We start from the raw sequence: 23,569 nt of genomic DNA on the forward strand, positions 1-23,569 counted from the left end.
CATCCACATCAACACTGTACTGCACTAGACTTTGTAGCAGTCTTCACTTTATTTCAGATTACTATTGTTAGGGACCATTGGTACTAGATGCCCAGCTCTTTGTAATTTAAAACAGCAAAGACATCTGATTTAATCTTTATCTCTCTGTATTTTACCAAGTAAAGATACTAGGAGAAAGAGTAGAGATCACTCAGAAAGGTGCTTGTTGTAATAGTATAGTTAAGAGAGTGGAAGATGGAACAGTTCCCTCTGGGGGAAGATGTTTGAAAGAGGTCAGTGTCCCTGCTGCAGATGGTGGAGTTTTGATGGATAATAAGAGTTTGGTGTTTGGATTCAGACAGAAAGGTTGTGACTTCAACTGTCTGCTCACTGACAGGAAAAAAATCCTTTACATCTAGAATTTCATATTACTGTATTATTTTTCTAGTCAGAAATGGTAGAAGGTTAAAACCTGTTTATTTTCTATTCTTCTTTTTATTAGATGAATGGAAATATAATTTTAGTGTTTTTCTTTGTTTTGACCTTTCTAAACTGAAACATTTAATGCTCTAATTAAACTATTAAAATATTTTGTTTGATAACTTATATAAGTACCACTGTATGCTCTGCTGAATTGCTATTGTGTAACTCCCTTTACTAATGGGCTTTACTGAACCACAACAAAGATACCAATGTTTCTTAGAGAAATAGTGCACTCACAGAAATATTATTTCCCTCTTTGTTTAGCTGGAGAAGAACACTATTTATATGAAGATCAGACTACTTGCTCTTTCAACAGATTGTGCACTTAAAGTACAGACTTAAAAAGAGTAATTGGAATGCTCAGGTAATTGAATGACCTGATATGCTGAATAACCCCAGGTATTTTTATGTAGTTGTGCTAGTGATGGCTACAATAACATTATAATTCTAAACTATTATTTTTAGCTGTTTATAACTTTTACTCCTAGAGGAATTCTGCACCACTGCACAATGCAGAATTTGTGCAGAATTCCATGTTTCCCCCACAGAATTGGGGCTGCAGAACTGCTGGTTGCCACTAGGGGCAATTGGACTCTGCAGAGCCAAGCTCAGTAAGCAGAGTGCCCTGCCCAGCAGGGATGGAGGCTCTGCATGCTCTGGTCATCTGCCTTGATCCCTGATGTGCGTGTGAGTATGAAAGTGGGTTAGGGTTGGTGCACTAACACTTTCCTTCTTCCTCTGATCACCTGATGCCCTAGGCAGATTGGTAACATAAATCCGTCACAGTTTTGGTGGAGAATTGAGGAGGGGGGCAGCCCTGCGGAGCGCACCAACTGTTCTGCCCTTAGTATTTCATGTTTGCTCTGTCTGGCACTGTTGATATTTCTTGTTGAGGATTTTATGATAAAGGTGATGCCCACCTTCAGCCATAGTATGCCTGAGAACTGGAGAGAGGTTTAGCATTCCTCTCTTCACCCCGGTGAGCAGGGGAAGGGTGCAGGTGGGTACACGCCCGGTTGTAGAAGTCCAGGGTAACAGGAGGAGGACTTAGAGATTCTCGCTCCAAGCACACCCTCAGTCATAGCAGGTCTGAGTTGAAGAGGTGAACTTAGGATGTCTCGCTGTGCCCGGGAAGGGTTTTGGTGTCCGGACCCTCGGTGGTATTAGACCAAGTAACGTGGAGGGAGTCTTAGAATCTCTCCCTTTGGCCTGGGGGACATTATAAGCCCCAGTGTTGGTGTGGGAAACGTGAAATCTCAAGTGATTAAAGACCTTAAGAGATGTACTAACAAATTGTAACAACATGTTCAGGAAACAAAAGGGTACAGCTGCGGACTTGGGAGTTCCGCAGTCATGGGCGATGGCATCAACGATGGGTTCAAGACCAGATGTATGGGCATTAGGGAGTGCGGACACGGCAGTCCAGCTGCCCAGTCAGCTGGCATCACGGGAGGCAGGTGGACCTGATGCCCAAGCCACAGAAGGGGTGACAGAGAGGGAGAGGATCCTGTTGCCTCTTTCAAATGGGAGGTGAGGACCTCTCCTGGTTGGAGAGGGGTCTCACAAAAGTGAGATACAATCCCTTGGGTTCTGTAAAGGAGCTTCAGAAAAGAGTGCAGATTTGGCAGGATTTGTTAGACCTGTATGTTGAGTATGAAAAGCTGAAGAGTAAAAACCTAGGGGCAGCTATGGGATAAATTTGGACTACGGCAGCAATGTGGTGTCAAATGTTGTCGGGACAGAAAGAGGAGTTGGGGAGAAGGGAAGAAGTGTGTATCCGACAGCTTTAGGAAACAGAGCAACTGAAAGGGCATTTCACTAACAGGCAGCAACCCAAACCTATGCCCATGACAAGTTGCAAGCCCTGAGACAGAACTTCCAGGCAGAAAAGGCAGAATGCACCCACCTGGAAGCACTGGCTAAGCAAGTACTGGTCCTTCAGGGACTTGTCAAAGATTTGACCATTTGTGCCCAGCATATGCTGCAGCGGCAGTGTGCTCACCACAAAAAAGGAATTGAACAGTTGCAACACCAGTTGGCTGTGCATTCTGTCCAGCTGGCAGCCATTACGGTGGGTGAAGGAGGAGAAGGTCGTATGTACGGCACCCCCAGCCATGAAGAAGAGCACCTCATGGGGTGATAAGAAAGAGGAAAGGGCCCAGGAGGGATGGGGGCTAGTTGAGGAGGCCACCCTACTTGCTAAATTGGTAGTGAAACAAATGGAAATGGACAGTTCAACAAGAAAAACAGGATTGGACCCCGACAAGCAGGCAGGCAACAGATAAAGAAATTGGAAAACAGGTTGGAAGCCCTGAGGGCATAGTTGCAGGAGTAAAGGAAGCAGTAAGTACAGACATGGAGATTTTAGATTCCTGGAACTATACTTGAAATGGTGAAATCTGAGTTGATGAAGGTCCATTCTGGGAGATAAGCAAGTGATTTAAAGAAAGAGCCTTTTAGAGTTAGTTGGGCAACTCCCACCTTTTCATGTTCTCTGTATGTATATATATCTCCTCACTATATGTTCTATTCTATGCATTCAGTGAAGTGGGCTGTAGCCCCCGAAAGCTTATGCTCAAATAAATTTGTTAATCTCTAAGGTGCCATAAGTACTTCTGTTCTTTTTAAGGAAAGAGTGAGAAGTTAACTCTGTAGATGCTGGAGGAAACTGAGCAGTTGAAGGGTGTGAAAATGTTACAGAGAAAATAATTATTGGTTTCTTTGACCCATTCTGAAGGAAAAATGGGCCCTTTTCAAAGGAATTTCTAAAATAATCTAGGCAAGGAGACTATTTAATTGAAATAATTTGACTAGGAACAATTTAGTAGACAACTTTGCTAAAAGAACATAAGGGGGTTCTATTGGAACTTAATTGCCCCAAATGTATAAAAGGAATGTAATCCATATATAGCTATGTAAAAACAGAGCAGCGTAGAAGGAACGTGCATTTTCCCCAGGACATGTGCAGTGTATATTGTAGAACGGGTAAAAGAAATTCAAACCTACCATGCTACATAATTAAAATTCTCTGAGGACTCCAAAGGGAGCCACAATAGGTTGTGTTTTCCTTTTGAAATCACTGTGTGTTTTGGAAGCAGGAGTTGAAAGTTTAAAATAATCAGAACTCTGGTGAAAGTTGATTGTGTCCCTTTTAAGACAGAGTTTCTGAGTTGCTGATAGCTTTGGATCCAAAAGCAAGCCAAAAAACGTCTGTGTTAATGCAAATTACCTAACTGATAAAGGTAGAAGCCATTGAAACCTGACCTGCCTATAGAACAAACAAAGGAAAATATGGGGGTAATTCCTCTGTTTAGCCTGCAATCAGCAAGGGTATTTGTAAAAGAAAGGAATATTTTAATCAATAATCTGCCACCCCCAAAGGGGTAGAAACATATTATTTTTGTCTCTCAGAAAATCAGGAAAAGCTGATACCAGCTGAAGAGCAACCCAGACAAAATACCATGAATCTACTGTCGCAATAGAAATTGTGTTTTGTGTTCTATATTTTGTCTTGTGTTGTTTGTCTTGTTGCTAGCACTGTTGTGAATCAAAATAAAATACTGCAGGGAAACATCCTCAGGTAGTAGACACCATGTTAGGAGGAATTGGTTTTGAAGCAAAGATATGGAAAGTTAGCCCACTTCTCATATGGCACATGGAATCCTTCTGGCTAAACCAGACCTCAAGCCAGTGGGCTGGGGAGGTAGGGGTGCTATTGGACACCAGAGGTTATATCGAGTGGACTCCTCAAAAGTGGGTGTGCTTGTCCTTGCTGTTGCTCCAAAGCCCTGTAGTAAAAATGTTTTACTAGGATCCTGTATGTGGGATAAATTGGATAACTATAATTATGAGGAGGGAAAATACCTCCAGAGGCTTTCCCTGGTTCGAACTGCGGAAGGGAGGCCAAGCCACAATGTGATGTAAGGCTGGAGGGGAGGAGCGGTGGATGCAATGCATAGTCCGGAAAGACACAGTAGGGCCACAGCAAAATACCTGGCGGGTGGCCCTGGACTTCCCGTGGACCCCCGAGGGAAGACCCTATTCCTCATGTGATGGCCTGGAGTGGAATGGAAGGCCCTTTGGCAGGCAATGGCAATTATTGATCCCTGGATGCAATATCATTGTTGTGACCTCCTACACCAGGCAAATGACATCCATGATGGAAGCCAGGAAGGGCTGTAACGGGACAACGAATAATGTAGGGAGTTTTTGGTCTGTGCCTCAGTTTCCTCAATAGGTGCATTCATGTTATTCTCTTTCTTTCCCTTTTGCTTTGTTAACAGGATAGGTAGTAATAGCGAGAGCCTAGGGACACAGGAGTGGTGGGACTGCTCTTGCTGCTTCAAGCCTGCAAAATTTGTCAGGGTGAAACAATACAGATGCCTCCTCCTTTACAGTGTTACAGCACACGTTTAATCTGAAGAAAGCTGCCTTTGCCACAGCCATCTAGATGGGGCATCTATGCCAACAGGGGGATGTGTTATGTTATGTTACTAATAAAGCCAGGAGCCACTTCTGGCTAGTGTATGTAATTGATGCTGCCATAACAATTTTGTTTGGGCTATATTGCTGTTTATGTGGAGACCAATAGTCACCCTAGCCACCATGTCAGAGGGAGGATGAAACCTAAGTGGTGACCCCTCACAACAAAATGTTGATTCCAGGTCAAGGGGGGGGGAATGTCACAGTCCAATGGCCCCCTCCCTTATGGGGTCTCCTGTGGAGGCAGATCAGCACTGTATGTTGCTAATGCTGCTGCAAGTATCACAAGGAATTTTAGGAAGGGTCAAAGGTGTGAGTGAAAGATTCCTTTGCAGGTTGCGAGAGGCCAAAAGGGGGAGGGAGGAAGAAAGCAGAGAACAGGTGTTATGGTACAATTCCCCACTCTGAACCTTAGCGTCCAAGAGATGGGGTACCAGCATGAATTCCTCTGAGCTCAATTACCAGCTTAGAACCTGTAGCGCTGCCACCAACCAGGAATTCCAGTGCCTGGTATACTCTGGTCCCCACAAAACCTTGCCCGGGGACCCCCAAGACCCAGACCCTCTGGATCTTAACACAAGGAAAGTAAACCCTTTCCCTCACCGTTGCCTCTCTCAGGCTTCCCCTCCCTGGGTTACCCTGGAAGATTACTGTGTGATTCAAACTCCTTGAATCACAAAACAGAGAGGACAATTCACCTTCCTCCCTCTTTCTCTTTCCCCCTACCAGACTTTTCCTGAGAGGAGTAATCCTGGCACAGAGAGAAATTAGTCTCTCTCTCCCTCTTCCCTCCTTTCTCCCCACCAATTCCCTGGTGAATCCAGACCCAGTCCCCTGGGGTCTCACCAGAATAAAAAAACAATTAGGTTCTTAAACAAGAAAAGCTTTTAATTAAAGAAAGAAAAAACAGTAAAAGTTATCTCTATAAAGTTAAAATGTAATAGGTACAGGGTCTTTCCGCTATAGACACTGGGAATACTCTCCCAGCCTAAGTATACAGTATAAATTAAAATCTTTTCAGCAAAATACCAATTTGAACTCCTTTCAACCAAATACACATTTGCAAATAAAGAAAACAAACATAAGCCTAACTCGCTTTATCTACCTCGTACTCACCATTCTGGATCTATAAGAAACTGTATCAGGGAGATTGGAGAGAAACCTGGTTGCACATCTGATCCCTCTGAGCCCCCAGAGTGAACAACAACCAAATTCTAACAGCACACACAGAAACTTCCCTCTCTCAAGATTTGAAAGTATCCTGTCCTCTGATTGGTCCTCTGGTCAGGTGACAGCCAGGCTTACTGAACTTGTTAACCTTTTACAGTCAAAGAGATATAAAGTACTTCTGTGCTATTAACTTTTCTTATCTGTTTATGACACAGGCTAACTCGACACTTCAGCTAGCTCTATCTGAAGATAAGACGCTGGCCCTGGTCCAAGGTCATGGGCTCGATGAGAAATATGCAGCTGCCCAGTCAGTCATGAGAAGTGGAGAACTAAGATGAGCAGGGCTGCAGAGATTGCAGAGAGAACAGTGAGAGTGAATGAGATGGCAATGTGGGTGAAAACAAAGTCTCTGAAGCCGGTGTGTTTTGAGAAAGCCAAGAAGGCCACAGCGAGCTGGTTTGGACTGGTACAAAGAGTACTAGGAACAGAGGGCCCTGAACGAAAACACCCCGAAAAGAACCCAGGACTTAAAAACCCTACCAAGAGCCAAAGCAAGTCAGAGATCACAGCGGACCCTGGACAACCCATTCATGGGACAAGAACTCCCATTCACCAATCCCCTTTTCTTCTTCTGTTATACCAGGGTTGGCTAGCCTCATATCATGCATGTGTGAGTATGAAAGTGAGTTAGGGTTGGGACACTAACACTTTCTTTCTTCCTCTGAGTGACCTGGGAGCATTCCCAGCGCTCGCCACTGTTATTTTATTATTTTATTAATAAAACTTTAAAATGTAGTCAGTTGGTGTGCTCCTCCATCTCCTCCCCTAAAAATCCTGTGGCCTCAGCCTGATCACCTGATGCCCCGGGAAGACTGGTAACATAAATCTGTCATACTATCTTTATATTTTTAGTAGTGTTGGCGGTTTCTAGAGTATGAGATTATAGGTGCTCTTTCTGGTTCTTATAAGTCTCTAAAGAAATAAAATATCAATTAGTGATTTTGCGATTCAAAACTGATTCACTGAGTACTACAGTGAAACTGCCAAAATTTACGTACGTCACTGAACAAAGATCTTTTAATGCTGCAGTGTCAAACTCAGTTGATGGGGGATCAAATTAACATTTTCGTTATGGTTAGTGGGCTGAGATATAAACTTAAGGCTATATACTTATACTGCCTTAATGTTATTAGTGTGAGGCTTACACAAGGAGTAAGAGTAGAAAATGGTCTTTATGTATTTATTAAATTCGTAGTAAGAAGAAATATGATTAAGAGATACAAAATAATAAATGGTAGAGAAGTTAAATTGGGCATTTCTATCCAATCACGCTTGTAAGATAAGAATAAGGGGAAACATTTAGAATATAGATATATTTACACCAGGCGTTCCCAAACCTAATTCGTGGCATGTTCAGGGTAAGCCCCTGGCTGGCATGAGACACTTTGAGATGCTTTCTGCAGCTCCCATTGACTGAGAAGGGTGAACTGCAGCCACTGGGAGCTGCGAGCAGCCATACCTGCAGACGCTCAGATAAACAAAGCATCTCATGGCCCACCAGGGACTTACTTAGAACAAGCCACTAACTAAGTTTGGGAACCTCTGATTTACACAAAGCACAACTAGTTAGTGGAACTCATTGAAATATGGCATTGAGGTTAAAAGCTTAATAGGATTCAAAACTGAACTCAAAATTGAGAACATTCACAGTTCTGTTAGTAGTGTTGTCAACTATGCTATTTTTTTTACAAATCTCACAATATCTGGTGGTTTTTCCTAAAGTCCCAGATCCTGGAGTCATGTGATTACATGAGATTCTCAGATTTTATTTAAAAACAACCACCACCCACCCCCAAGCTTTCTAGTCCTGATAGTTATGAAGAAACACATGAAACCATAATACTTAAATAAGACTTGAAAATGCTTAAGGAAAAAAAAATCCCCAAATGTATTTTTAAAAAAATCTCATGGTTTTTAAACCAATCTCATGGTTTTGGAGGTCAGATATATGAGGTCTGAAAGATGGGGTTGGCAACACTGCATTAAGCAAGGATGTGGATGGGTGATCAGCTCATGAAGAGGCACCCCTTTCCCCAACCCAGTATCAGGCATGAGCAGCATTACCAGCCTTTGGGATTTCACCATGAATCTCACAATATTTGTTTTAGTTAAATCCCCAGTTCCTGGTTTCTTGTGATTAGGTGAGACTCTCAGTTTCTTCCCTTTAAAACACGTAAGCTTACAACAAAGCAGCGCGGGGGGCAAGGGTCTTCCCTGGGGAGGCTGTGGCGACAATCACTTACTTTTAAACAAAGTAAGTTGCTAGGCCTCATGATTGCTCAGATAAGCCTGAAAACGTGACCTGTGTGCGCCTTGAGGGCTCAGCAGGCAAAAGGAAAACAAAAAAAGAGCCCAAAATGCATAATTAAAACTTCACTAATCATAATCCAGTCTCACTGGCGGGGGGGGGGGCGACTGGTGATTTCTGAACACGTAGCGTTACCACTATTATTGAGTCAATGAATGAACGGACTGTACCTTAGTCCTTCTGCAGCCCCCCTGTCCCTGCACTGGAAACCCAAACCAGGATGAAAGCCCGGGCATAGTTAGTCCCAATTCCCCTTCAAACCCTGCACACACAGTCAGTCCCTCACGCCTCACCCCGCTCCTGCTCCCTTGCGGAGTTAGCGGCAGGCACAGCAGCTCCCAGCTGAGATACCGGACTGCGGAAGGGTAGGGGCATCATGGAAGCTTGAACAGCTTCAAAGTCCCCTAATGCGCCTGTGCGGGCGTTCTGCGCATGCTCACTCGGGCGAGTCGGAGGCGCAAACCCTGCCCTACTCTGGGGCCGGGATCTGCATCCGGGTCGCGGCTTGCGGCTGTGCCCATTGTCTGGGTTACCGGCCCGGACTCGCCAGTCCTGGGGACTTGCGCTGAGGAGCCTGAGGGGTGGGAAGGGGACCGGCGCGTCTGCCGCCGCCGCCCGAGGCCGCCCTTCGCCTCCTTGTCCCGCCGCCGGCTTTAGTAAGTGACTGTCCCCGCCGCCTCCCCGGGAGCCCCCGCTCCTCCCCGCCTCGCCTGCCCGGGCATCCCCTGGGCTAGCATTGGGCATCCCCCGGGCGAATAGGCGTCTGCCTCTCGCACCCCCCCCCCCCCACAGTGCGAGGCCTTGCCTGCCCCCCGCACCTCCCGGTGGGAGGCATTAGCGATCCCCCTTAGCCTCTCCCTGCCCCCGCCCCCGGGCCGTCCTTATCCAATGCCTATTAGTACCAACGAGCTATCATTTCCAAGAGGCCGCGGATGCCCCAACAAAAGATGTATTACCCCCAAACCTTCATGTCTCATGTTTCCCCTCCCTCCCTCCCAGGAGTATTTCAGATCCCTGGCTGTAGGTGGGTGCTGTTGTATCTCATGCCATGTGATGATTGTGTGCTGACTGAGCTTTAAACCGTACAACATAGGCAGTTCCTGCCACCAGTATCTGTATAATCTAAATGGCTTATGCTTAATATAATGTTGATTTTCATTATTATCATATAATAATGAAATTCTTTCCTTTCTACAGTGGATCGCAGTTCGAAGAGGAGACAAGTGAAGCCTTTGGCAGCTTCACTGCTGGAAGCTTTAGATTATGATAGCTCAGATGACAGTGATTTTAAGGTTGGAGATGCCTCAGGTAAACATTTGCCTTCATCTCCCTAATTCAAAATGATTTTGTTTCCATTATTTTTATGAGAAATTATGGCTTTTGGTTTCTCAGCTCATATCTGGAATGGGAGAAAGAGTGGTATTGATAAATCAGTAGGCTACACATTGAAATTGTACATTGTGTTTCTGTATAGGATATAAACCTGTTGGAATGTTGGCACCTGAAGCCCAGCAATCTGATTGGTTAACTTGTAATCCTTATCTCTGTGAAATACCTAATGCTTGGTACAACTTTAAAAAGTATTTTTTTAAAATAAAAATAGATTGAAAACTGATAATTAAGCATTAGTTGCTTTCAAAACATTCCCCTTGAAGATCAAACAAGGACCAGCAGGAACAAGAAGTATTTTCTGTGCACAAGTGTTTTAGTTGTTAGCCTAAATAAAAACTAGGAGCATGTCTACAGTACAGTCTATGTCAGAATAACTTATATTGCTCAGGGGTATGAACAAACCTCCCTGCTGGTTGACATGAGTTACACTAACAAGTTCATGTGCACAGTGCTATGTTGGCGGAAGAGCTTCTGCCTTTCCTGGCAACATAGTTTCTGCTATGTAGAGGTTTTTGTTTTTGTTTTTGTTTTTTTTTAATGCCAACCGGAGAGCTGTCTCCCATTGGCATAGCGTCTTCACAAGAGGCACTGTAGCAGCGCAGCTGCATCACTACAGCTGCACCACTGCAGCACTGTATGTGTAGTTCTGGCTTTTGTCTAACAAAAAAAGTTATGGAAATACCTATTATTTATAATGTTGGACTAACATATTAATGTTAAACAGTAATTTCCTTAACAGCACCTCTTTATTCTCAAAAGCAAGAGCTTATTTTTTCTGGATAGCTTTTTTTCCAAGCCTGGTCCCTGCCAAAAAGTAAAAAACTTGGGAGGAAAAAAAAATCAATTTAGATTTATTTGTTTATATTACAGTAGCACCAGAGGACTCAACCGAATCAGTATTGGGAGCTGTATGAACTCACAAGATAGTCCCTGCCTCAAAAGTTTTGCAGTCTAAAGCCCTGTTTCTGTAGTCTAATAAATATGCAAAGACCCTTGTATCTGCATGGAATCTCTCTTGAAGCCTAAAAGAAGCCTCAACACAATAACTGATGTAATAAATAAATGGAGGCTGGAGGTGGGAGGAAGAGGGTAAAAGTGGCAGGACCATGTAGATAAATAGACTAGCTATATGCAAGTCATTGAATCATATATAGAAATAAAACGAGGTTTAAGGCCTAAAGGGAGCCCTATTAACACTCAGTTTGTCTGACTTCTTGCGTCACACAGGCCAAAGAACTTCACCTAGTAATTCTTGCATTAAGCCTAGTGACTTGTAATTTCTACCACATCTCTTGGTAAGCTGTCCCATATTAATGAATTCAGTAATTCCTAATGGATCCTTGTCGAGCATAGCTGTTTAAACTGATAGGGATTGCAGGTATGCTCTATTTTCCCCCAGCCTCCCTTCCTCAACTTTAGTCCCAATTTTAAAGATTCCCCTGGGGATTGTCTTCTTGTAGGAGAGAATTGCAGTAGTACCAGAATGAAACTGATCTACATCTTGTTAATTTTCACTGTACGCTTCTTTGGAATTAAGGGCTTTTCATCTTGCGGATAGAACTGCTCTAGAAGGAGTTGAGTGAAACTAATTATATTGACAGTGGCAGGCTAGTCACTTTTACTCTGGTGCAATAGCATAAGTGGCATTTATACTGGTGCAGCAGCAAAAGCTGGGTACTTGGGAAAGGGAGTCTGGGACATACAAGGGTAGTGTGAGGATCAAAATGTTCTAGATGATTGGGAAAGAGGTGTAGAGAGAGAAAATAGGAGTATATTATATAACTTTCTCAGATTCAGTGAAAAAATAAATTCAGAAGTAAAAATTCGTACTTAAATTATTATTTTGTATTGGAACCTAAAGACTCCACTTGTATTAAAGGTGCATTGAACTATGGATGTTGTGCAGTTATGGAGACTCAGTCTGGGTCCTGAATAGTTACAAATGTTTAAATCTCTACTCCAATCTAAGGAGTGCGAGTGGGAATTCTCTCAAGATGCAACGTAGAAGCCAAGGCTGTTTGTGATCTCTGACAATAAAAGAAACTTGCTTGTTCTACTCTTAAAATACTTGGACTTTTTTTGTGCTCAGATCATTCAAATAGCCTTGCTTTAAAATTTCAGACTTGGTATATATAACTTCAATTGGGAGTGCTTACTCTTTGAAATTTTGAAAAGAAAAGAAGTATTTGAAGTACAGTTCTGAATGTTTTGAGAGGAAAAGCTTGTCACTTCCTCAATCCCTTCTATCCCTTTTGTGTTGATTTTTAGTACAATAAGAACGGCCACACTGGGTCAGACCAAAGGTCCGTCTAGCCCAGTATCCTGTCTACTGACAGTGGCCAATACCAGGTGCCCCAGAGGGAGTGAACCTAACAGGTAATGATCAAATGATCTGTCTCCTGCCATCTATCTCCACCCTCTGACAGACAGAGGCTAGGGACACCATTCCTTACCTATCCTGGCTAATAGCCATTTATGGACTTAACCTCTGTGAATTTATCCAGTTCTCTTTTAAATGCTGTTATAGTCCCAGCCTTCATAACCTCCTCAGGCAAGGAGTTCCACAAGTTGACTGTGCACTGTGTGAAGAAGAACTTGCTTTTATTTGTTTTAAACCTGCTGCCCATTAATTTCATTTGGTGGCCCCTAATTCTTGTATTATGGGAATAAGTAAATAACTCTTCCTTAGCTACTTTCTCCATGTCACTCATAATTTTATATACCTCTGTCACATCCCTTCTTAGTCTCCTCTTTTCCAAGCTGAAAAGTCCTGGCATCTTTAATCTCTCCTCATATGAGACCTGTTCCAAACCCCTAATAACTTTAGTTGCCCTTCTCTGAACCTTTTCTAGTGCCAGTATATCTTTTTTGAGCTGAGGAGACCGCATCTGTACACAGTATTCAACATGTGAGTGTACCATTGATTTATATAAGGGCAATAATATATTCTCTGTCTTATTCTCTATCCCCTTTTTAATGATTCCTAACATTCTGTTTGCTTTTTTGACTGCCTCTGCACACTGTGTGGACATCTTCAGAGAACTATCCATGATGACTCCAAGATCTTTTCCCCAATTCGTTGTAGCTAAATTAGCACTTGTCGTATATATAGTTGGGTTTATTTTTTCCAATGTGCATTACTTTACATTTATCCACATTAAATTTCATGTGCCATTTTGTTGCCCAGTCACTTAGTTTTGTGAGATCTTTCTGAAGTTCTCCACAGTCTGCTTTGATCTTAACTATCTTGGGTGGTTTAGTATCATCCGCAAACTGTGCCACTTTACTTTTTTACCTCTGTCTCCAGATCATTTATGAGTAAGTTGCATAGGATTGGTCCTAGGACTGACCTTTGGGGAACACCACTAGTTACACCTCTCCATTCTGAGAATTTACCATTTATTCCTACCCTTTGTTTCCTGTCTTTTAACCAGTTCTCAATCCATGAAAGGACCTTCCTTTTATCCCATGACAGCTTAATTTACATAAGAGCCTTTGGTGAGGGACCTTGTCAAAGGCTTTCTGGAAATCTAAGTACACTGTGTCCACTGGATCCCCCTTGTCCACGTTTGTTGACCCCTTCAAGGAACTCTAATAGATTAGTAAGACATGATTTCTCTTTACAGAAACCATGTTGACTTTTGCCCAACAATTTATGTTCTTCTATGTGTCTGACAATTTTATTCTTTACTAGTGTTTCAAATAATTTGCCCGGTACTGATGTTAGACTTATCGGTCTGTAATTGCTGGTATTATCTCTAGAGCCCTTTTTTAAATATTGGCGTTACATTAGCTGTCTTCCAGTCACTGGGTACAAAAGCCAATTTTAAGGACAGGTTCCGCAACTTCACATTTGAGTTCTTTCAGAACTCTTGGGTGAATGCCATCTTGTCCCGGTGACTTGTTAATGTTAAGTTTATCAATTCCAAAATCTCCTCTAGTGACACTTCAATCTGTGACAGTTCCTCAGATTTGTTACCTACAAAAGCCAGCTCAGGTTTGGGAATCTCCCTAACATCCTCAGCCATGAAGACTGAAGCGAAGATTCCATTTAGTTTCTCCACAATGACTTTATTGTCTTTAAGCGCTCCTTTTGTATCTCGATCATCCAGGGGCCCCATTGGTTATTTAGCAGGCTTCCTGCTTCTGATGGACTTAAAATTTTTTTTGTTATTACCTTTTGAGTTTTTGCCTAGCTGTTGTTCAAACTCCTCTTTGGCTTTTTTTATTACGTTTTTACACTTAATTTGGCAGTGTTTATGCTCCTTTCTATCTACCTCACTAGGGTTTGACTTCCACTTTTTAAAAGATGCCTTTTTATCTCTCACTGCTTCTTTTACATGGTTAAGCCATGGTGGCTTTTTTTAAATTCTTTTACCATGTTTCTTAATTTGGGGTATACATTTAAGTTGGGCCTCTATTATGGTGTCTTTAAAAAGTGTCCATGCAGCTTGCAGGGATTTCACTTTAGTCACTGAACCTTTTAATGTCTGTTTGTTTAACTCCCTCATTTTTGCATAGTTCCCCTTTTTTGAAATTAAATGTCACAGTGTAGGGCTGTTGAGATGTTCTTCCCACCACAGGGATATTAAATGTTGTTATACTATGGTCACTATTTCCAAGTGGTCCTGTTATAGTTATCTCTTGGACCAGCTCCTGCGCTCCACTGAGGACTAAATTGAGAGTTGCCTCTTCCCTTGTGGATTCCAGTATCACCTGCTCCAAGAAGCAGTCATTTAAAGTATCAAGAAATTTTGTCTCTGCATTTTGTCCTGAGGTGACATGTTCACATGTTTCAATATGGGGATAATTGAAATCCTCCCACTATTATTGAGTTATTAATTTTGATAGCCTCTCTAATTTCCCTTAGCATTTCATCATCACTATTGCTATCCTGGTCAGGTAGTCGATAATAGATCCCTAATGTTATATTCTTATTAGAGCATGACATTACTATCCATAGAGATTCTATGGAACCTGTGGATTCACTTAAGATTTTTACTTCATTTGATTCTACATTTTCTTTCACATATAGTGCCATTCCTCCCCGCGTGACTTGCTATGTCCTTCTGATATATTTTGTACGCCAGAATGATTGTGTCCCATTGTCCTCAGTCCACCAGGTTTCTGTAATGCCTACCATATCAATATCCTCTTTTATCACAAGGCACTCTAGTTCACCCATTTTATTATTTGGACTTCTAGCATTTGTGTACAAGCACTTTAAATACTAGTCACTGTCTGTTTGTCTGCTCTTTTCTGATATGTCAGATTCTTTATGTGAATGTTTCTCATCTGATCTGGCCCTTACATTATCCTCTTCCATCCTCTGCTCCTGACTATGACCTAGAGAATCTCTGTCAATAGACTCTCCTCTAAGAGAAGTCTCTGTCCAATCCAAGTGCTTTTCTGCAGCAGTCGGCTTTCCTCCATCTCCTAGTTTAAAAACTGCTCTGCAACCTTTTTAATGTTAAGTGCCAGCAGTCTGGTTCCACTTTGGTTTAGGTAGAGCCCATCTCTCCTATATAGACTTCCCCCATCCCAAAAGTTTCCCCAGTTCCGAATGAATCTGAACCCCTTCCTCTGCACCATCATCTCATCCATGCATTGAAACTCTGAAGCTCTGCCTGCCTATCTGGCTCTGCATGTGGAACTGGGAGCATTTCTGAGAATATAAATGTTTAGATTGCTTCCTGTGTTTCATACTAATTTGACAATAATTGTATGGTGGAAAGAGCAGATCTGTGCTGTGTTGAATGTAGTTGATATATGATTTTAAATTAAAGCTATGCTTGGCTGGGTTAATATTTTTGATGGAAGAACTGAACTATAAGGGTAAAAGGACTCTGCAACATGTCCAGAGTTTGCCTCACAAACAATACCCTATTATTCATTGAAAAGAAGATTTTTCCTTTAGTTTACAACATTGTTGAATCTGCAATTCATAATGGGCAGATCCTTGTGTTCATGTGGAACCCTATTGAATTCCGTGCTGCTCCATGTGGATCCAGAGGTTTGTCTATGTACAGCAGGGATCGGCAACCTTAGGCACACGGCTCGCCAGGTAAAAACCCTAGTGTGCCGGGTCAGTTTACCTGCTGCGTCCGCAGGTTCGGCCAATCACAGCTCCCTCTGGCTGTGGTTCGTCGCTCCAAGCCAATGGGGGATGTGGAAGGTGGCGGCCAGCACACCCCTCGCCCTGCGCCACTTCCCATAGCCCTCATTGGCCTGGAGCGGTGAACCACAGCCAGAGGGAGCTGTGATCGGCTGAACCTGCTGATGCGTCAGGTAAACAAACAGGCCCGGCCTGCCAGGGTGCTTAACCTTCGGCACACGGCCTGCCAGGGCGCCGATCCCTGATGTACAGTATGTTGCAGGATCATGGCCTATATCTCTTTAAGTCTAAGTACTCTTTGGATTTAGAATTCTGTGGCTGAACTTTTTGTTTGGAATGGATTCCTTACAAATGTCAATAACCAAATGACTAAAAGTAGTGGAGAATAACCTTATTATATTGTGCAATATGATTACATTTTCAAATAAATGCCAGTACATGTGGCTTACTCAACAAATAGGGAGTAATGCATGTATTTGGATATGTCACTGTTCAGATACACACAGAAACAGCTATTTGAAATTACTAAATTTTTTGGTAAAAACCTAAGAAGTTCCAGAGGAGAAAGATTAACTAAACATCAAATATGAGGATTTAAATGCATTGAAGTAAAGAAATTAAAAAGTTGGGTTCCCCTCAGTCAGCCATGTTGCATCTATGTATGTGAAGTTATAGATCTTAACAATCTGTGTAGTTGTATGAGATGCTAAGATACTGCAAACCTTTAATCGTGCTCGTTGTCGCACTGAAATCAATGGAAGTATGTGCTATAGCAAGGGTTTGCAAGATTGGACTCAACTGTTTAAATAGATATCTTAACTCTCAAATCTTCTGGATTCTGTTCCTCTGGTGTCTTGTATGTGGTAAGGGAACTTCCAAAATAAAAGAACAAATTACTTACCGGTTCCAGTGGTAACCCTAGTGTGGACAAGGTTTCCATGGGTAGACCCATTTTTATAACAGAGTCAGTTAATCCTGTTTTTAGGCTTTTCATAAAATGTAACCAACACAATGGTAAAGTGATGGAAGCAGTTGATGACTTATCTCCTTTAAGGATCCCACTGGTTTTAACATCCATTCAGCTGGACTTTTTTTTGGAATTCAGAAACTTCCCCAGTCTAGACATGACACTAGTTCTCAACCTTAGTGTTGCATTTGCATGGTTATTTTCAATGAAAAAAGTAACTTTCTTACGCCTTCTCACATATTATTTCTAAGCAGTGCTCCTTAGTATCATTATAGTTGTATGTATTACTCATTTATTACAGATAATTAAAAAACTTATTCTTGGCTGAAGATTGGCATTACATGGTCTGGTTTTAGAATAATTAAAAAAAATAATTGGTTTGGCTCTTTTTTTTTTTTTTTTAAGTTACAAGAGACAAACATTCAAGTCTGTGATTTCAGAACATTCAAGTTTGTACCTTGTGTGTACCCCATGATGCAAAGTTTTATGCCTTCAACTGAAGTTTTGCAATCCAGCAATGTACAGTAAAGATCAGGGCTTTGAGAGTTTGCTTTGAAAAGCAGCTATAGTGTACTCTTCTCTTTAACATTAAATAGATGCATCCTAAGGATTCTTGATGCCTGGACTAGAGTATCTATTTGTTCCCCGTATAACTTGTGTATATAGCATCTTTTTAACCTAGAGCTCTCAAAGCACTTTATAGCCCATGTGGATATGTATTCACTTTTGAGGGATGAACTCTGCATCCATTTGCATCCACATTGCTGCATAATAAGTGGGGTGAAGAACATTGTAGTTTCAATGGAAAACATTAAAGAGAAATCTTAAGTAGGCAAGATGGATTTTGAAATATATGACAGCAGGGGTAAAGTACTCAGACCTTTTTACTCTTAACTTTTTTTTTAAATTTCCTGTTATGCCACAAGCTGCATGATGTTTTCTTGCCATTATTATTTATTAATAAACACTTGACATTAGATTCCTGTGGCACCTTATAGACTAACAGACGTATTGGAACATGAGCTTTCGTGGGTGAATACCCACTTCGTCGGATGGACTTTTTGCTGCTTTTACAGATCCAGACTAACACGGCTACCCTTCTGATACTTGACATTATGATATCACCCAAAGACCCCAACCAAAATTGGTACCTTATTCGGTTGGGCTCTGAACAGTCATGAATAAAGAGAGAGCCACTGTGCTGGATCCTGGGTCACTTATTGAGTGCTGGCTCAGAGGTAAGCCTGCCCACTTACTACATCATTAGTAACTAGGTTGTCCTTAGACTCTTTTCATCCTCATGCTGACTAGCCATAACACTTCAGTTTATAGCATCTGACAAACTTACAAACTCCAGTTGTGTGTCTGCAAGCCAGTCATTCGCAACTCCTTTTTTGGTAGCCTTCTCAAATCCACACCTGCATTTGATAAAGTTGCTTAAATGCTTCACTCATAGGCATTGGAAGACAAAGTACTGCCTCTGATCAATACAATCATATCTTAAACTATTTTATCTAGTGATCTTTGTCTTTATATACATTACTTTGTCTCTTCTGGTAGCAAGAATGTTTTAATTGAAGTGTATGGCTCAGATCTGTAATATTTTGAAATGCTTAGTCAAACCTTCATACAATACAAATAAGTGCATAAAATTATGGCTGCAAGTTAAATTGACATTAGATTCAGTCTAAAATCAAATGTTTGGAACATTACATAATATCAATTCTATTCTATTCTTTTTTGGTATTTAAGATTGATTTAGCCACTATTCTATCCAATATGCACAATTATGGTATGTAGCTTTATCTGATAGCCAGAAAATAAACAGGAATCTGCTAATAGAACTTAAGTTACAATGATTTTAAAGTTCCTTCTTTTTCATACATTGAAACTGGAGAAGAATTCTTATCCTGCATGAAACCACCAAAATGACGGGTTTTGTAGCTGATTATTCTTTAAGATATTTTTAAACTGTCCTTTTAAAAAAAAAGCAATTTACCTTTTGTATTTAGGTGAAATGGCTGAAATGGCCTATGGTATACTATAGTTTCTCTGAGGTATTTGGTTTATATACTGCTTTTTCCAGTTTTTGTGACTGGACTTGAGACTGAATAGAGGTGGTTAGCTGACAGGGAATGTGGAAACAGGGACAAGTTGCAAGAATGAAGGATTGTAAAGAACTAGAAAAGCTCCATTAGGCTTTCTGATTTAAAAAAAAACAACTTTTTTCCTGATAGTGCTATGTCAACCATTGCTGTATAAATAATGTGTTTTTTCCAAATTTAAAGAATATTTGACAAATTGTACAGAGAAAAGAGATTAAAAAATGTATCCCATTAGTTGTATGTATTTTTTTGGCAGTCAGATGCTTTGCTTTTCAACTATGAGTTTTTACTTTTGATTCTTAAAGTTCAAAATTAGTTGTTTAGCAATTATTTTAAGCAGTTGTATAACACGTTTAATTTTTTAAAAAAGTTTTAATCATATCATATTTAGAATAAAAAAAGCTTTATAAAAGGACAAGACTCTGCTTCCTAGTGCAGTTATATCTACATTTATCTAAGAATAATGTTTTGACTGGGACTTTCTTGCAGTAATTTTGAAAAATGTGATTTTCATAATCAAATGCAGGCACAGTTTAGTGCAGCCTTGGCCATGGGACTTGATCAGCTTCAGCATAGTTAACTTAAAAAAATTGCTTTTGTGACCTTGGGACTTTGTGGTACTGTATTGGTGATGACAGTCTCTTTTGTTTTCCCCTGGTCATGGAGGCTATTGTCTCCCTAAGGGAAGAACTCAGAATATCTGAAGTTGTACGTGGTGGTCATGTCCTCACCACGTGTTCAATTCAGGACACTTGCTGTGTACTCAGCATGCTTATACTTGGATTCTGGAAAGACTTTTCTCTGATCTTAACTTTAAGCATGTGAATAAGTCTTGGAGGGATCAAGAGCGAGGAAAGATCAATTAAAGGAACTCTCCAAAATGGTGCCAGACACTCCTCTCCTGGTATCGTGAGCCTACTTTCGCTGGCTTACCATAAGACGTGACATTTGGTCATAAGCCTTTTACTCTTAAAATGTGTTAACTTCTAAATTAATTAACATTTATTGTAAGAAATTGGTCCTTTAAGAAATTTAGCACCTGGTGTCACTCTTTACCATCACATCCTTACATTCATGGATGTAATCCCATAGGGCTTAGCGACATGGTATTTGTATGGGACTCTCTGCATCCTGTCTCCACCATACAGAACCATGCTAGTTCCACTGTCTATTCAGCTGTATATGGCTATGAAGGTGTGTGCAGGGATTGAAATAAAATGCATTAATTGCTATTGCCTGGTAAGTAAGATGATTAAGGGCAGAGGCATTTTTTTTAGGTGCTGGTAAAACAATTCTCTGTAATGTGTGGCTCAAAAGATACATGATAAGGTTATTTATTTATTTATTGGCACTTGTTGGAGGTGACTGGTACAATTTGGTGGTAGATCTGGAAAATCTCAATCCATACTTCATTGAATAATATGCACACCACAGAAGCCTTTGCCTCATTGAGTGCATGTATCATGCAGAACAGAACTTTCTACTGTTTTCTAGTAAATTGCTCTGAATAAGATCGTTTATTCTTCATTTCTCTTAACTTAAAATAAATATTGAAAATGAAAACTTGTAAAAGAATGTTGGTTACTAAGAGAAACACTCAAGTCAGGAAGTGTCCCTGCATCTTTCAACCTTTTTGTGCAAATGCATCATAATAATCTTCAATTATATTTTTACATGCTCTCCTTCTTTCCCAACAGAACTCCAACCTCACTTATTTGCATACTGAATAGAGAATGAGGCAGAAGTCCATAACCTCTGCCTTATCCATTGTGCAAATTGGATTAGTGTAGTGAATGAGACAAAGGATCAGTAACTGAAGAATGATAATGGGGTGACATCCAGTTCAAACTTGCCCATTGTCCAAACTATGCACTGAATGAGGCAGAGCTCTTGTAGGGTAAAAATATTAAGTGATGGTGAAATTAAAAATTCTTACTCTGCGTATATACCAAGTTGCAGAGTTAAGTTTTTATGAGCAAACTCAACTTTGGCACTTCTTGACTTTTGAATACTTAATTTTGTAACCTTAGTAATCTTTAAATGGCGTGATTTGTATTGAGTATCTATTTTAGCTTTCATTTTCAAGGTTTAGGAACTAACTACTAAGATTTTAAAACAAGTACAATTATTCATGCTTTATAATATCAAATGTCGACTATATCTATCCCATACTGCTGCCTATTGGTAATATGAGATGTGATGCAAAGGGGAATTTAACTATGTGTCATTTAATATATCTTAACTCTTTTTTTTCTTCATTTCAAAATGCACTCATTCAACAGATTCTGAGTAGTGCTACTTGCAGTAACGATATTTGGACACCAACTGCAACATAAGTTGGATGCCTAATAAGGGAGGAACATTCATCATTCTGTAATTTTAACAATTTGTTACTTCAACAGCTTTTGGGTTTTTTGGGTACATTTGTGTTGGAACACATTTTTTAAATTTTCATATGCTCAACAGATTCTGAAGGAAGCGGTCGTGGGAGTGAAGATGCATCAAAGGACAGTGGTGAAGGTTCCTGTAGTGAATCAGAAGAAAATGTCTTGGAGGAAGAATTGGCAGAAGAAGTGAAAGTAGAGGAAGAACAGCAACCAAAAACTTCTGCTGGAGAAACGATGCTTACAACAGAGAAAGAGGTGATTAAGACTGAAAAAAAGGAACAGGAGGAAGAAGATGAGAAGCCAAAAAAGAAAAAAGAAAAGGAGAAAGAAAAAGCAACTGAATCTGATGCTGCTGCTGCTGCTGATGAGCAAACAAGTGAACCAAAAAAGTGGAATTTGCGTAGGAACCGACCTCTGCTGGATTTTGTATCAATGGAAGAACTAAATGAAATGGATGATTATGACAGTGAGGATGACAACGACTGGCGACCTACTGCTGGGAAGAAGAAGGGAAAAACTGCACTGCGGAAAGAGGGAAGTGATGGAGATAATGAGGAGGATGAAGATGATGGAAGTGGTAGCGATGAGGATGACAATGATGAGGAAGGCAATGAGGATAACAGCAGCACTGCTAGTGATGGTGGATCCAAGAAAAAGAAAAATAAAGTTCTTAGCAGGAATAGTGCTGATGATGAGGAGCTGACAAATGATAGCCTGGCTCTTTCACAGAGCAAGAGTAATGAGGTAGAGCAACCAACTTTCTATAATATGTCTGTTGAAAAATGGAAAGTAGTCTGCAGTGCTATTCTTTTTAAATTACTCATTGAAGTTAAACTGACTGGAATCCCATTTACGGTGGTTTTTTTTTTTTTTTTAATAATTAAAAAACCTCCAGAACTATGCTGAATGGGTATGGCAAGTGAAATAAATTTGTTTGGGTCATAAAGGCCAATCAACACCCATTTAAATTAGTGGGAGTCTTTCCATTGGCTTCAATGGCCTTTGGATCACCTTCATAGCAAGTACGTCCAGAGTGCAAACTAACTTCTGCTAATGAACAGTTCAGTTCTGTTATAGCATGTATCTTCTTAAACAGAAACCAATGCTAAAGTTGCATAATAGCTATGACCCGTCCTAACAAATGCCACCCCTCCCCCCAAAAGCAAATATTCTTGATCCAGTTCCTTATTGCAGCAAACATCATAGAAAACAAAAATTACGTTCACTGTTCAAGAATTCTTAATAGAGGAACATGTACTCTGATGTGGGCTCAGCTAGAATGAATGTTATATTTCTCTAGCAAGCTGTTCATAGTTTTAGTGTATGCTCTAATTTTTTTAAAACACCAAACAGTACCATAGGTAAAAATTAATTGCATTGAATACACTGTGATTTCAGAATGCAAATATTATGTATTAAGTTTCTGATATTGCAATCTTTTAGCATACACAATTCCTATCACCTAAAATAAGGTGGTAGTGCTCTATTGGGTTGTTAAGATTGTTGACTTAATACATCATAGTTGTAATATTCAAAAAATCACTATAAAGACTATTGTTTTAAACTTTTTACAGGTAATTATACTGTTGATACAATAGGGTGTAACTTCTGGATAAATTATAGTCATACAGGATTACTTAGAAGGTTTTTTCATTTAAAGAGTCTTGTGTGTGCTGATTTTTCTATTAACACTCCATATTATGTTGAGCAAGGTTGAGTGTTTTGGAATGTTGAAGAAACAAATATCTTTCTGTGTTGTACTTTTATAGAGACTTACTTGTAGATGCTTTATGGATTTGGTCACTAACATTGGTTATCACTTGTGCATCCTATTAATGCTAGTAGCTGTGACTAAAAAGATAACTTGAGAATTATATCCTTTAGGTTTTACTTTTATCATATGCATGTATTGTTTTTAACATTAAACCAGTACACTTGTTTACATTTGAAATTTGCAACATTGTGTGCGTTATATGCTTATTGCTGTGACCCCACAAGGAATGGTTTGATTTTATAGTGTTAAGATCTAAAGTACTTCTTAGATGACTGTCATTTTGAGCCTCATAGCAGATAAAGGTTGCCCTCTTGCCACCCAGTAGGTACAATACAGGCAGTGATATT

At 40.5% G+C, this 23,569-nt stretch overlaps 1 protein-coding gene across 5 annotated transcripts in view; it reads left to right on the forward strand.

Annotated features, from left to right (window-relative positions):
* Window positions 1-8,944: 8,944 nt before the first annotated feature.
* PHF14 (PHD finger protein 14) overlaps window positions 8,945-23,569 on the forward strand; it is a 285,535-nt gene continuing 270,910 nt past the window's right edge. For all 5 annotated transcript variants that reach the window (XM_030550666.1, XM_030550667.1, XM_030550668.1 and 2 more), the window contains exons 1-3: window positions 8,945-9,138; window positions 9,680-9,790; window positions 21,528-22,192. In XM_030550666.1, coding sequence (XP_030406526.1) covers window position 9,138; window positions 9,680-9,790; window positions 21,528-22,192 — 777 coding nt within the window. In that variant the 5' untranslated portion in view covers window positions 8,945-9,137. The remainder of the gene's footprint in view (window positions 9,139-9,679; window positions 9,791-21,527; window positions 22,193-23,569) is intronic.

This window comes from Gopherus evgoodei, chromosome 2 (genome assembly GCF_007399415.2).
Source record: "Gopherus evgoodei ecotype Sinaloan lineage chromosome 2, rGopEvg1_v1.p, whole genome shotgun sequence".
Classification (NCBI taxonomy): Eukaryota; Metazoa; Chordata; order Testudines; family Testudinidae; genus Gopherus; species Gopherus evgoodei.